The sequence below is a fragment of the Lampetra fluviatilis genome, chromosome 16 (genome assembly GCF_964198595.1).
Source record: "Lampetra fluviatilis chromosome 16, kcLamFluv1.1, whole genome shotgun sequence".
NCBI lineage: Eukaryota > Metazoa > Chordata > Hyperoartia > Petromyzontiformes > Petromyzontidae > Lampetra > Lampetra fluviatilis.
This window is the reverse complement of record NC_136290.1, coordinates 458,371-474,499: the sequence shown is the minus strand read 5'-3', so window position 1 is coordinate 474,499 and position 16,129 is coordinate 458,371. Positions and strand designations below refer to the sequence as shown.

At 45.8% G+C, this 16,129-nt stretch overlaps 1 protein-coding gene across 4 annotated transcripts in view; it reads right to left on the bottom strand.

Moving 5' to 3' along the window:
* The window catches only part of LOC144936450 (uncharacterized), a 51,433-nt gene that overhangs the window by 19,859 nt on the left and 15,445 nt on the right, over positions 1 to 16,129 (bottom strand). For 3 of the 4 annotated variants that reach the window (XM_078863504.1, XM_078863505.1, XM_078863503.1), the window contains exons 3-8: positions 15,554 to 15,641; positions 13,419 to 13,479; positions 11,046 to 11,142; positions 7,319 to 7,516; positions 4,594 to 4,777; positions 84 to 305 (exon numbers count right to left, since the gene is read on the bottom strand). In XM_078863504.1, coding sequence (XP_078719630.1) covers positions 84 to 305; positions 4,594 to 4,777; positions 7,319 to 7,516; positions 11,046 to 11,142; positions 13,419 to 13,479; positions 15,554 to 15,641 — 850 coding nt within the window. The remainder of the gene's footprint in view (positions 1 to 83; positions 306 to 4,593; positions 4,778 to 7,318; positions 7,517 to 11,045; positions 11,143 to 13,418; positions 13,480 to 15,553; positions 15,642 to 16,129) is intronic. The other variant, XM_078863506.1, reaches the window with a different exon arrangement.

The window sequence follows — 16,129 nt, the reverse complement described above, 5'->3', positions numbered from 1 at the left end:
GTCATGCATGTCTCGTTGTGGCCAAAGAACACGTTGCATGTTCAGCAAAGTATACTGCAACAAAAGCATTTCCACTGCATTACCATGAGTGAGGTCACTGGCATCATCACTGTGCGGCGAGGAGACTCTGGACGCCGGCGTTTGTGCCCGTGAGCCCACACTGTCCTGCAGGATGGCCGTGCGGGGTCGTGTGGGGCCACCTTCATTCCTCCAGGGGAGTGACGCGCAGGCCGAGCGGGGCCGTGCAGAACGGGGCCTTGCTGTGCCTGGCCGTCCCAGCGGAGAGACGGGACTATCTCTGCCACCTGTACACAACACATTATAAGATCGCATTCATAACACACAAATTGTTTGCCACAAATTAACAACAATACCATGCTGATCTCGTCAAGGAGCATAAACCATCACGCGAACATCCGGTCATCTAAGCACACTTTCGGATGCGTTTCTGTGACCATCTGGAAGGCTCTTATATTCGTTATTAGGAAGTCACTCGAACTATAATCTAAATTTTAAATCTGGATTGAAAACCCACTTCTTTGAAACTGCCTTTTCTATCTTGATTTGAAGCTTTCGTGACTGCAGGAATCCATACTCTTTGGTTCTTTTGGTAAAGTCACGTAGGTATAAATTAAAATAAATCACGACATTTCGATTGCAACACAAGCGGTCGTCCTCAGGCGGTAAAAATATAATCCAGCAGTGGAACTGCTGAACTAGCGAGAGAGCAGTTACAACAAGGTTATATATGTGGCGATGGGCAAGCAAGCGGGGTCTGAGCTGGAAAGCAATTCCACCCCCAGACGAAAGCACCTCAGTTGTGTTAATGGGGGAGATTAGGGAGAGAGGGATTAGGGAGGGAGATTAGCATGAATGAGCTTCCGTCGCCACATAAGAGTATCGTGCCCGCATATGCGCACAACAGCAGTGTTAATGAGAGATTAGCACCATGAGAGTGCAATCCAAAGGAAGTGAGCATAAAAGTGCAATCCAAAGGGCATGTGAGCCTGGGAGGTGCAATCCAAAGGACATGTGAGCATGAGAGGTGCAATCCAAAGGACGTGAGCATGAGAGGTGCAATCCAAAGGACATGTGAGGATGAGAGTGCAATCCAAAGGACATGTGAGCATGAGAGTGCAATCCAAAAGACATGCGAGCATGAGAGTGCAATCCAAAGGACATGTGAGCATGAGAGTGCAATCCAAAAGACATGCGAGCATGAGAGTGCAATCCAAAGGACGTGTGAGCATGAGAGTGCAATCCAAAGGACATGTGAGCATGAGAGTGCAATCCAAAGGGCATGTGAGCATGAGAGGGCAATCCACAGGGCATGTAAGCATGAGAGTGTAATCCAAAGGGCATGTGAGCATGAGAGTGCAATCCAAAGGGCATGTGAGCATGAGTGTAATCCAAAGGACATGTGAGAGATCTAAGAGAGAGACACCGAGAGTCGGAAATAACAGCTGACATAGGCAGGTAGGATGGAAACATCACAGTGAGTTAAGACTTTACCTGGTTAATAACGTCCTTCCAATGATTGCTCAGTTTGTACCCATCATCTCGGTTGAAGTTGTGTCTGTGTTTATATATCTGGATGGCTTCATGAACAAATCTCTGAAGGTAGCCGGTAGGTTTGCAGAGTACCTCCGTCTTGGAAAAATCTATTTCGTATGAGCCCACAGCGTTAAAACAATGATCAGCAACATCAGAAGTATTGGTCCTACCGTGTTTCAGATCCGCCTTGTGTTCAAGAACGCGGTCCGAGACATGTCGTTTCGTTTCCCCAATGTAACTGCTGCCGCAACCACAACTCAGTTTGTAGACACCAGGGTATTGCATGTCAGGAATCACATCCTTTACATATGGAATTAAATCACGGATTTTGTGTACTGTGTTGAAACGAACCTGGATCCTGTGTTTGTTTAAGATTTTGGAAATCTTTTTGGTAACCACTGCTATGTATGGCAAAGTGATGGTTTTGGTTGGATCCTCAGAAGGTTGTCTCGCCATGGCTGGGGAGGCAGCTTTGCGGATTGTACGGTCCGAGTATCCGTTCATCCTGAGGACTTGGTGTGCGTGCTCCAACTCACTAGCTCCAGTGAGGGAAAACAAGTATTTGATCCCCTGCTGATTTTGTACGTTTGCCCACTGACAAAGAAATGATCAGTCTATAATTTTAATGGTAGGTTAATTTGAACAGTGAGAGACAGAATAACAACAAAAAATCCAGAAAAACGCATGTCAAAAATGTTATAAATTGATTTGCATTTTAATGAGGGATATAAGTATTTGACCTCTCTGCAAAACATGACTTAGTACTTGGTGGCAAAACCCTTGTTGGCAATCACAGAGGTCAGACGTTTCTTGTAGTTGGCCACCAGGTTTGCACACATCTCAGGAGCGATTATGTCCCACTCCTCTTTGCAGATCTTTTCCAAGTCATTAAGGTTTCGAGGCTGACGTTTGGCAACTCGAACATTCAGCTCCCTCCACAAATTTTCTATGGGATTAAGGTCTGGAGAATGGCTAGGCCACTCCAGGACCTTAATGTGCTTCTTCTTGAGCCACTCCTTTGTTGCCTTGGCCGTGTGTTTTGGGTCATTGTCATGCTAGAATACCCATCCACGACCCATTTTCAATGCCCTGGCTGAGGGAAGGAGGTTCTCACCCAAGATTTGACGGTACATGGCCCCGTCCATAGTCCCTTTGATGCGGTGAAGTTGTCCTGTCCCCTTAGCAGAAAAACACCCCCAAAACATGTTTCCACCTCCATGTTTGATGGTGGGGATGGTGTTCTTGGGGTCATAGGCAGCATTCCTCCTCCTCTAAACACGGTGAGTTGAGTTGATGCCAAAGAGCTCCATTTTGGTCTCATCTGACCACAACACTTTCACCCAGTTGTCCTCTGAATCATTCAGATGTTCATTGGCAAACTTCAGACGGGCATGTATATGTGCTTTCTTGAGCAGGGGGACCTTGCGGGCGCTGCAGGATTTCAGTCCTTCACGGCGTAGTGTGTTACCAACTGTTTTCTTGGTGACTATGGTCCCAGCTGCCTTGAGATAATTGACAAGATCCTCCCGTGTAGTTCTGGGCTGATTCCTCACCATTCTCATGATCATTGCCACTCCACGAGGTGAGATCTTGCATGGAGCACCAGGCCGAGGGAGATTGACAGTTCTTTTGTGTTTCTTCCATTTGCGAATAATCGCACCAACTGTTGTCACCTTCTCACCAAGCTGCTTGGCGATGGTCTTGTAGCCCATTCCAGCCTTGTGTAGGTCTACAATCTTGTCCCTGACATCCTTGGAGAGCTCTTTGGTCTTGGCCATGGTGGAGAGTTTGGTTTCTGATTGAATGATTGCTTCTGTGAACAGGTGTCTTTTATGCGGTAACAAGCTGAGATTAGGAGCACTCCCTTTAAGAGTGTGCTCCTAATCTCAGCTCGTTACCTGTATAAAAGACACCTGGGAGCCAGAAATCTTTCTGATTGAGAGGGGTCAAATACTTATTTCACTCATTAAAATGCAAATCAATTTATAACATTTTTGACATGCGTTTTTCTGGATTTTGTTGTTGTTATTCTGTCTCTCACTGTTCAAATAAACCTACCATTAAATTATAGACTGATCATTTCTTTGTCAGTGGGCAAACGTAGAAAATCATCAGGGGATCAAATACTTTTTTCCCTCACTGTAGGTGGTGCTGTTCGGAGATGCAATGGGCCCTATGGTGTAGTGTTTTGATGAGGGAATTCTTCTGGGCTGGATGGTGGTGGGAGTCAGGCTTTAGATAGGCATCCATGTGGGCGGCTTTCCTGTAGACCGAATGTCCCAACGAGCCATCAGGTCTCTTCTCGATCAAAACATCCAGGAATGGTAGCTTGCCATCCTTTTCCACTTCCGTGGTGAATTTGATAGACGGGTGTATGGAATTGATGTGGTTGAGAAATTCGTTCAGTGCTGGCAGGCCATGTGGCCAGATGACGAACGTGTCATCTACTTATCTCTTCCACAAGGAAGGACGTAGGGTGGATGTCTGTATGGCATCTGTTTCAAATTTCTCCATGAACACATTCACTACCACTGGCAATAAGGGAGAACCCATTGGGGTAGCCTCATTTTGTTTGTAGAATGTATCATTCTAGGTAAAGTATGCGTTGGTAAGACAGAGCTTTACCAAGTTCAGCAGTTCCACTGCTGGATTATATTTTTTCCGCCTGAGGATGACCGCTTGTGTTGCGATCGAAACGTCGTGATTAATTTTATTTTATACCTACGTGACTTTACCAAAAGAACCAAAGAGTATGCTTTTTTTATTTAGTTTATTGTCCTTCTCCCGCACCTCCGATTAGTGCGGATGGCTACATACGGCGGAAAAGAGGTTCAACATACATACTTCCTAATCGCCTTTGAAACCATTAACTAACAAGACTTTAAAAACATTAACTCACTACTACTGGTATCATTTTTTTTCTGATCTCATGAAGCGGTGTTGGTTCCACAGTCCCACAGCTCACCAATGCAAACTTGAAAATATGAATGCAAAAGCTCTCAGTGTTGGCTAATAGCTCAAGGCAAAGGAACAGCTCACCCAGCCCGTGCCCCAGGCACAGGGTGGCCGCATCGTCCACGATTGCATCTCGTACTAGCAGCCAGTCGGTGCCAGTAGTGGCAGCTGCGGGCAAGGCGTGGCGCTCGTTCGCCGGGCGATCGTCCAGCACAGAGAGCTGGGGCAGGAGGTCGAGCACTGCGCGGCGGTACTCATAGCTGGGGTCCTGCGGCGGACAGCAGGGACAAACGCATGTAAAAAGATCCCATATTTAGCCTTCAACAAATTTGGGGCAAGTGTGGCTTCCCAGCACCTATAAACTAGAAACTCAACTTTTTATATTACCAGGTAAGGCCCACAGAGCTGTATAGCTCTTTTTTAGAAGCGACCTGGCCACAAATGATATCTGAACGAAGTGGCTTATCACGTGGAAATTTATATCAGCCAAATACTCTAAAACGCATGTTTCTAAATGTGGAGGGAAAAAATGGAGGACCAGTAGAAAAGCCACGCAACCACGGGGAGAACATGCAAACTCCAAATACACAGGCATCAGGGACGGGATAGAACCCACAACCTCCTGTATACCAGGCGAGATAGTAACATTTTGCCACTGTGGCACCCACCTACGAAGGCCGACACAGCACACAACATGCCCGGCCACCTTTATACTCCATAGATGATGTTTCTACAGCACACAAGGTACTCATAAAAAACATGCTTTTAAGAGTATTTGGCTGCTTTCGATTTCCCCATGATACGCCACTTTGTTGAGCTATCATTTGCGACCAAGTCGCTTCTAAAATAGAGCTATATAGCTGAGTGGGCTTTCCCTGGTAAAATAACAAATAGTTTAGTTGAATTGTTATAGTTAATTTTTTTTTTTCGATTTAAAGCTTTCGTGACTGCAGGGATTCATCATCTTGGTTCTTTCGGTAAAGTCACGTAGAAGGGAAGTAATGAAATAATAAAAATAAAACATAATAAAATAATTTTCACGACGTTTCGGCCACAATGCAAGCAGCCGTCCTCAGGTGAAGACCAGGTCTGTCGGGGAGACAGCGTCTGAATGAAACACCACCACGCTTGGAGCGTATATTTAAGCTGGGTTGGAAGGGGGGAAGGGCGCCTTGAAAAAAAAAATTGCATATCAAGAGGAATTTAGCATATTTATGGGAAATGCAGGAATGTGATTAGTACTACTTGTGAAATGCGTAGGAGGTGGGCGGGGGGTTTCAAAGTCATATTATGCCCGTGCATTATGCAGGATTAGCAGCATCAAAGGGAGGGGATAGGGGTAGCATTAATAAAGGGAAGGAATGTTAATAGTATGTAGCTGCAGTAACTAAACAACCACGTAAAAAAACTAAAGTATAAACTACATAGTATCATCAGTATACTAAATATACTCTCCAATAAGCTGAGCTACTAACAGTAAGTAATACATTACAATTCTATGTCGCAAAATATATAATATGCTTCCAGCTAAACTTTTTTCCTTAACATCACACGGGTCTATCCCGTACTATATGCTGCCATAGACAAACCCACCATTAAATTACGCACTGTATTACTATACACCACCCTATACCTGTTATAAATCAGTGGGCTCACATGACATTGACTTCTCCAAGACAGAGGTTCTCTGCAAGCCATCTGGCTACCATGAGAGATTCGTTCATGAGGTGATCCACATATACAAACACAGAGACAATTTCAACCGAGAAGATGGATTCTGGCTCAGCAATCATTGAAAGGACGTAATAAACCATTTCGGATCTTAACTGATTGTGTTCACGTTTACGGTGACTTTCAGACCGCGTTCCACTCACTGGCATTGACTATATATCTTGTTTTCTCCGCAGGGAATGGATTCTTTGCTCCTATGGCAGCATATAGTACGGGATAGACCCGTGTGATGTTAAGGAAAAAAGTTTAGGTGGAAGCATATAATATTTTTGGCGACATAGAATTGTAATGTATTACTTACTGTTAGTAGCCCAGCTTATTGGAGAGTATATTTAGTATACTGATGATACTATGTAGTTTATACTTTAGTTTTTTTACGTGGTTGTTTAGTTACTGCAGCTACATACTATTAACATTCCTTACCTTTATTAATGCTACCCCTATCCCCTCCCTTTGATGCTGCTAATCCTGCATAATGCACGGGCATAATATGACTTTGAAACCCCCCGCCCACCTCCTACACATTTCACAAGTAATACTAATCACATTCCTGCATTTCCCATAAATATGCTAAATTCCTCTTGATATGCAAATTTGTTTGTCAAGGCGCCGAGCCCCCCTTCCAACCCAGCTTAAATATACGCTCCAAGCGTGGTGGTGTTTCATTCAGACGCTGTCTCCCCGACAGACCTGGTCTTCACCTGAGGACGGCTGCTTGCGTTGTGGCCGAAACGTGGTGAGAATTATTTTATTATGTTTTATTTTTATTATTTTATTACTTCCCTTCTACGTGACTTTACCGAAAGAACCAAGAAGATGTTATAGTTTAATTTAAGGCAGGGTCAACCAAGGGAAGGCTCAAGACCGTTTTCGGATATCCAGCAGTGATGTTAGCCATGAGTGCGACTCAAACTTGGGTCGCAAGGTTCACAGTGCACAAACCCCTACCCCGTGTAACCACGGTGTCAAGTAGTGGTTAGTGCACTGACATAGCCGAGCACTCATGCTGGGCCACGACACCACCCCAATACAAAATGTTAAGTGAGCATTATGATGATGCAGTGGAGCAAGTCGGCACCTGCGGGGCATTAGGGGAGGCGCGGGAGCAGACAGGGTTTCCCTCGAGCGTGAGGCAGGCGAGGTGTGGGCAGAGTGCCAGCGCGTGCACCTGTGCCATATCCTCCACACCATTCCCCTCCAGATCCAACACCTCCAGCTCCTCCAGCAGGCTCAGGGGGCCCAGCTCATGTGCTCCATTATAGGCAATGTATAGCTCCTGGTACCGGGACAAAAGGAAAGTGTGGGTGAAGTGGGGGGGGCAAAACTTCTTCTATCGTATGGCTGATGTAAATGAAGAGCAACAACTACGATTTCACATTCAGGTGGTCAAGCCAGATAGCCTCGTCAGGAGTATTAGCAGAGTGTATCACTATAATGTCGGCTTCATATTTGTGGATCGGGCACTGCATCGTTCCATGTTCTATGGTCTGTTCTGGATGACCAGTGTGTGAAGTCCAGGCCTTCAACGCACTCAATCCATCGCTGACATCTGGCTGGGTTTAACCAGGCTGGATTGTGTGAGGAGCTCACAAATCCTTGAAAGATCTGGACAAGGTCCCATCGGTGAGCTCTTCTAGCAGGCAAGGTTGCGTTGGCTGGGTCATGTAGCCCACATGCCCAGCCACCACATGGTTAAACAGCTTTTGTTCGGCCAGAAAGAACGAGCTAAACGGGCGCGGCACGGGGTAGAGAAGAGATTGAGTGATGTGGTACAAGAGCATGTGGAGCTGAGTGGACTTGCCGATGACTGGTACCAGTGGTGTCATAATCGGCCTCTGTGGAAGGACGCTATTGGGCACTTAGAGGCAGTCGCCCTCCAGCAACATCGGAGGGCAGAGAAGCGATGCTCACAACAACGAGCGGAGTGCCGGGTGACTAAAACAAAGGGGGCACAGGTGGTGCATTGACTAGTCATCTCAGTCGGCCAACCCATGGCACCTGGGTCTGTCCCGTGACCTCCTGCCAGCAGGCGTTCGACACGCCTTAACGTGCACATAGTGGCGAATGGCGTCACTTAGTGGCAAATGGCGGTTATTGTGTGTAGACTAGTCCACCTTTGTTTTTGTGTGCGTGTGTGTATGTTTGTGGGGAGGTTAGCACGCTGCGCTACAAACCTGATGATCCGAGTTTGATTCCCGCTCACGGCCAACATCAGTGATGATTATCTGAACCGGTCCTGGACCTCCTGTATATCGACTGAGCCTCAAATAAGTATCTGGTGTGATATGTAAACATCACCATTGGGGAGACAAAGGCGACCGGGCGTGGTGCTGGCCACCCACCCCCTCGTGTGCTGTTCTGGCCTTCATAGGTGTTCGCTAACAGCACTTGCCCAAACAGTCTGTTAAGACAATACAGGGGATCTTTGTCTTTGTGCGTATGTCAAGTTCAGGCCTAGCCTAATGCACGGGAAACAAACATTAGGAAGTGACTGCTTTCTATTCACAATTCATGTTAAAACGTTTCGTAGTATTCATAAACAATTGGATACAGTATATGTTATATTAGTCTAATAATGGGTAGTGCTATGGTAGATATTCTATGAAATAATCATCGGAAGTGGAGAGTGTATATACAGCGATAAGATACAGGTAACGATAGAAAATGGATGATAGCACGATACAGTACTAAAATAAAAAGGTAGGGGAGGCACAACTATTTCTGGCTATGGGAGTTTATCTTGATTTTGGGGGAAAATTGTTCAGTTTCCGACATATGGAAAATTCGGGTTAGGGATTGTTCTCTGAAACCTAACCCTTCTGTAACCCGGGGACTGTCTGTAGTTTGTCACAGACACTGAAGTGGGAAACTGGGTGGTAGTTTTTATTATCCGATGCATCTCTGCTGGGTTTAAGATTGGCTATAATCTTAGCTGCTTTCCACTCTTTTGGTACCACACCTAAGGAAAGTGGCTAGCCATTTTCATGCTCATGCTCCAAAGTTATTGATGAATTCTGGATAAATCCCATCGAAACATACGGCTTTCCCAGGTTTCATTTAAGCAATATGAGCGTTTACTTCCCTCCATTGAGACAAGACCCGAGAATGTGGATGTTTGTTGGCAACAGCCGAGTCTGATAGAGTTATTTTATAAACATACCATCTTGTTTTTTGTTTATCAGTGGACATTAATTGCTGATTAGCTGTCTGGCAATGCTGTCAGGGTTGACTTGGGGAGATTTGTAAGTTGGCGTCACTACTGCTCCCAGCAGCCTTAGTAGGCGCCAAGCTTTTCAGCTCATTTATGTAGAATCAAGCGCCTCTACTGTTTCACGCCTGTCTTCTTGGCGAATTCAGTGACCCAAGCAAGGTGTTTGTGATCTCCTGTTTCTGGTCAGCATTACATTGGCGGAAAAGTTGTCCGCTTCCTGCATCACAGAGCAGGTGCTGGCCTTCTGTCGCTGTCCCTGATTTCAGTTGTTCACCTGCTCGATCATTGGCATTGTAGTCCCACAGGGTGCTATTGAAGTCGCGAGTATAGATGGTAGGGTGGCTTGGTGGTGGTCGCATTGGACACGGCCATTCCATACATTCAGGCTTGTAGATGTTGACCACTATTAAGTCGTGAATTTGTATGGCGATATAGTGTGGTGACTTTTTGGGCACGACCTATACCGAGTACTTCAGGTTAGTCTTTACGCGTGTAGCAAGGCCATCTTTCGGATGATGGCTTGCGGAAATGAGGGTGCAACCATTTAAATTAATCACTCAATAAAACACCGTGTAATTGAACACTGTTATGATCCAAGCTTCCAGCCCTGGGTATGTGTATCTCTTGTTCTGGGGGCTCACAATGGCCATGTCAGAGATGTTGAGGATGCACCATTAAGATTCAACATTACTGCCCCATAAACATTTACAATACTTGGTCAAAAAAAAATACCAGTATTAAGTCTCTTTTTTTGCTTGCTGGACATTCGAGATAAAAAATATATTGATGTTGACCCGAGTCAGACAGCTTCTCTTAAAAAGTCCACAATATTCTTGGGATATGTCTAGAGAACATTTGGAGTGTAGCTTTCGACGAAGACTCCTGTCAGTTGGCTACTCTAGTAAGTAGTGCCTGTGGCTTTTCTGACTGAGTCTCATCTTAGTAGTAGCTCATGTTGCTTGCAGTTGTGTATTAAACAGTTGGAGACAGGTGCTCTCCGGAAATGAGCTGAGAGGTTCTGTGGTTGTGGTAAAACTCTTTTGCAACATGGATCTACTGCCAGCAGCGATGTTATTTGAGTCTACTGACAGAATATATATACGCTAGCAGAGCAGATGCTTTGACTTTGTGGTCTGGCACGATTGTTCTGCACAGCTGGCCACTAATTGTCTGATGTCCAGGGGTGTGATGCCAGCCAAGAGGTAGAGATTGTTTACATTGGTAGGCTTGAGACAGCCATTGATGCTTCTGCAGCATTCATTTAACACTAGATACATTTATTTTTCATGTACAAACCTCTCTCACGTAGGGCAAACATTATCTGATGCTGAGTAGTAGAGCCAGCATGGCTGACCTGAATGTAGATGCATTTGCTCCTCATTATGTGTTGGCCGGTTTCCAGATGATATTGTGTGAGCTTGTCTTCGCCGTGGATTTTTGGGCCTTCAAGCTGACAAGATGTCATGACTGCGTCTGGAGCCTAAAACAGGCTATGTTACTGTGAGCAATCTTGTTTGAACAGTGAACTAAGGGGGAATATGGAAAAATCGAAAATGCACACTCAAGGTATCGCGCATCACATCATTATTCCCACCCTGAGGTTGGGGAGGGAGGAGAGTCCGTGGAGGTCGACGAGACTACAGCGGCACATCCACAGCACCTGCAGGTGTCTCAGGGAGCCTCCCAAATCCCTGCAACAGCACAACCACACACCAGCACCAACATACAGAAAAAAACGAACGCGGTTTAATTTAAGGTGTGTTTCAACCATACACTCTTTACTTGATGAGGTCTGTTTTCCAAAACACGGGGGTGATGTTTCAGCTATGTGCAGTTTGACGTTGCTAAGATTGTTGTTAGATAGGCTTGTGAGAGGTGAGAGTGCTGCATCCATTGGAAGGTACTATGGTGTGAATGAATCGACTGTGAGAACTATTGACCATGTATGTTTTATATTTTTTGTGTATATTTTTTTCGTGTAAAAATGTAACACATTCCTAATATGCTCACGCGCAATGCAAATGTTCACACACATTGTCGCATACATCTAGCCAACCACTCGTTCAGGACGTCAGTCATACGGAAGCCTAGATGGCAAATCATTAAAGTTCAAGTGACAGTGGTATCAGTGGTATGGGTGAGCGTCTGGCTGGTAATTCAGTGTCAGGGGGCGAGCATTGGGTGTGAGTGCCGCGGTGCGGCAAGAGTAAGGGAGATGGGGATTTTGTGTTAAAGTGAAATTGAAAGGGTGTACACACAAAATAAATTGGGAGTGAATCAGCATCCTTAATAACAATTAAGGTAGAAATCATATAGAATTAGTTAGGGGCTGATATTTTTGTACCCAGAAACACAACGCCTAATTTTCCCATGAGGTCTATTATTTAGTGAATGTGATTTTGTCCAACATGGAATATTCCAGGAATGTAACCCCGTATTTGACAAAGTTTTCCTGTAATGGTTAACACAACAATGCATTGTTGAATCATATTGGTACAAGCTTGATTACCATTGCAACTAAAAAGAGTATTGCAAGTCTTGTGTTGATGAATAATGTAGTGTTTTGAAGTGATATACCACTTCAATTACCCTATCTGACTTTAATATTTTTAGAAGGCTTAACATTATTAATTGATTTTTCCGAGGATTTTTTTTTCATCTTAGTTGAGCCTTAGGAATGTGAAACTTTCATCACTGGTTCAGCATCATTCGAATACCATCCTACACTTGAGCAGGAAGAAATTTAGAATGCAGTTGTCAAGTCAAGATATGTTGGATTGTGCCCAGTCTAGTCAATAGTCAAGTTAGTGTAGTGGGTGTTGATAGCGTTATACGCGGTCACCGCTACTTACCTGGTGTAGCGCCAGCCATGGGTCAACAGGGGGCGAGAGCGAGTACGGTCTGTATTAAGTAACGACGTTAGGCCAGGGAACCAGAGGTCGCAAACGGGTTTTGATTCCTTACCCGTACCCGTACCCGGCTGCACCAGGGTCGCAAACGGGTACCCGTACCCGGCCGTACCCGTACCCTACCCGTACCCGGCCGGGTATGGATATCGGGTACCTGATTGCGACCTCTGGGATGAAGCCATGTTGCAGGCGCGGGTGGGTTGATTCTAGGAACTTGAATTGTGAGAAGAAACAAGACGTTGGGAAATGAGTGACAAACAGTTACTCACCAGTGACTCACGGTCTACCCGTACCCATACCCGGCCGCACCAGGGTCACAAACGGGTACCCGTACCCGTACCCGGCCGGGTACGGGTAGCCGGGTATCGGGTAGGGTACGGGTATCGGGTACCCGGTTGCGACCTCTGCAGGGAACCCAGAGGGCGGTTGGGAACCGGAGGTATACACCCCAGGCCCCCAGTGGGGGCTGGGGGATTACACAATAGTCAAGGTCCCTCCAGAAGGTTCCAGAGAGTAGGCGTGGCCAGGGGCGGAGTGACCCTGGGAGCTGTATATAAGGCGGACCCCCCTGAATGGGTTTGCCAGTCGTCGTCAAGCTGAAGACCCAAAGAGCCAGCCTAGAATAGGACCCTGGGAACCCCCGGACCCGCCGTCCTTCTAAGGGCCGGAACTGAGTGGGCGAGTGGTCGGACCCTGGGAACCCCCGGACCCGACGTCCTTCTAAGGACCGGGACCGAGCGGGCCAGTGGCCGGGACCCGAGGACCTTGGCTGGGTCGGGTCAGCTAGCCTCCCCTAGGTCCCCTTAGCCGGAGGGCTGATATAGAGGAAGTGGTCCCAGTGAGTAGCACACACTAGCCCGGAGGCTATACCTTCCCAGGGTATCGGGTGGAGGGGCCGATACCCCTTGTGCTAGGGACCTCGTGTTATAGTCTTTACTGTTACATAAACGTGTTGCCTCCAGAAGAAGACTGTGTTTCCATCATTACCACTACAATAGCAAGAGAGTTTATGTGAACAGCCTGGTTGGTGCAGCATAGTGGGTGTGATGTTCGTGTACCTCATGCAGCTGATGGTGCTGTTGTTGAGCTTGAGGTGCAGTAGCCCAGGCAGATGAGCACCTGAGCAAGATGACATTGGGGATCAGTCTCAGGTATGAGTGAGCAATACTGGGACTAAAAGCTGTATAGTCCCAGAGAGTTAGCCCTCAGACATTAAGGCTTTTCACATGGGTAAAGAAAGGTCAATCTGATGCATAAGTGGTGATTAAAATACAATCCACACTGCAACGATGGCAAACTTCAATCAACAGTAGACAGTCAACAGTCGCCCCTTATATTCACCTTCTGGCCAGGCAACAACATTTCATTCTGCATCCAATGATGTTCTTTGACTGAATAGGAAATCTCTTTTCTCATGACAGAAGAATATCAACTAATGTCGTAGAAATTGTGATCTTTTCTTAGGTGTGACACTAGTAATAGCAAATTGAATTTGCTGACAAACATCATGTTTGCTGACATGGTGATGATTTTGTTTATTTGGTTGTGTGAATGTGGATTTTGTGTCTATCTCAGCACAGCCAATGCAAAATAGCAACCTGTTATATAGGTGTGTGCTATTAATGTACTGTAATGTGTTTTCATTATCAAGTTTAGTTTTACAAAAGCAGTCCAACCAGTTCTCATCTACCACTTAATTTAATCATTTTGCTCTTGGCTTGCCTTCAGTAACTGCCCTATAAATACATTATCTAATGTGTTTTCCAGCTGCGTCCCTTTTGACAGTTACCTTAAACTGTTTATAAAAAAAATCCACATATCAATGTACCAAGAGAAAATGTTTCAACCAATGTATATTGCCTATGATAAATGGATTAAAAAGATGGACATTGAATATGAAACAAAAGCCAAAAGTGCACAATGAATCATGGAGAAGTGCATTCTTGGAATCACACTGAGCCACAGAAAGAGCAAAACTTGGAAAAGAGTGCATACATGTTTGAGATTATGTTTGGCTACAGTAATGTAGAAAATGTTGACCAAGTTGGTGCAACGGGGGGTTTCTTAATATAAGGATGCTTTTGATGGTGCGAAAGCTATGAAGACATATGTAGTGACTGTGATTGTCACGGTGTGGTGCCGGACTTACGAAGCCACGACGGATAACGTGTTGGCATTATGTGTAGCCCGCTTACTGGGGGAAGTACCAGCCCAAGCGGGGCATCGGTGAGCACTGGTCAGGGCGGAGGCACCACGTACAGTGTGCGGTGCGGGCTCCCGGTGAGGGAGCGAGAGGGAGTGTCAGCCAGCCAGGGTTACGTTGGGGCATGATACGCTGGTTACCTGCCGACACGTGACCGGATGATATTGGAGGGGGGCACTGGTAGACGGGGGCCACTGGCCGGTTACGTGGTATAAAAGAGCTCTCGGGGAGCCTTCGGGAAAGAGTTCGACACATCTAGCAGGCAGGCGGGGTGAGGGGCGGAGCCAGCCCCAGCCCAGGCCAATATAACGGGGGCCCTGTGAGCGGCTCGGCGTTCTTCGTGTTGCGGGTGATGAAGATCCACATCGGGTAAAACAAGCCTCTAGCCACGAGGTCCGGGACCCAGCTTGTGGTCCGGGCCGGGATAGCGAACCGTGTCTAGTTCTGCCGTAGCGTGACTAGATGAGCATTCAACACCCAAGTGTAGGTTGTGTTATGTTATTTTGAGTTACTGAATAAATAGTGTTGCTCCAAGACAACGTCTGGAACTCAATTGGACTCACTTCACATACATAGGAAAGATGCTTTTCAATCTTGACCAAAAGGAGTTATAGACCAATAATGGTGTCTAAAATAACTTTGTTCAAATAAGAGAAACTCTGGATCGGTTCTATTTCTTCGTCCCATCATGTGGGTGTGGACCATTAGACGAACGGTATTACATTGCCTGGCATTGTAGGCAAGGACCATTATTCATGAATGCTGTGGGTCCCAAATCACATTCAGCATAACACTGATTTTTTTTTTACAAAATGCACTACTGGGAACATTGGTCGAGAACGCAGATTGGCTGATGGACTCTATATTGGAGGACAAAGAATGGTTTCCTGTTTTATTTATTTTCATTTTATTACTTCCCATAAACTCCCCAAGATGGTAATGATTTCTCGATGGTGTTGTTGGATGTGCATTTGTGATGGATGCACCAACCAAAGTTCCCCAGGCTGCTCTCACGTATGTCCACACACATCTCCAGAGTGGACACCTCCTGCAGATTCTCCTGTCCCGTCAATGCTTTCTGCAGAAGACAAATTTCAGTTAGCTCACGTTATGATTTCCATTTAATTAGGTGTGTAAGCAATGACTGTCATCAATAACCATTGAGGTCTGGTTCGTGAATGAAGCAGGTCAAAGCTGAGATGCGCATGAGACACACATCCCTTTGTGGCAATTGTGTCTGTATATAAGACATACTATTACTAATGTACATTTTTATTATTTATTATGATGTTTGTTTACCAAGAAAGCCTCACTTGAGTTGCACGATTCTTTTTCAAGAGGGTCCTGCCAAATGTTTTCAGTAGGGGGCGATGTTGCTACCGTGTGTAATCTCAATTGAGTAATTTGCAGGTCATTTTTAGCATTGCAATATTTGTCCAATACCAGTTACATTGTGTGTTTTTTAGCTACCCACAAATTGCTTTTGAGGCCTTCCATCATGTGATATGATGTCCTGCTGAGGGAACTCTGGAAGAATGTGACATGACTCACCCGCTGTGCATTCGC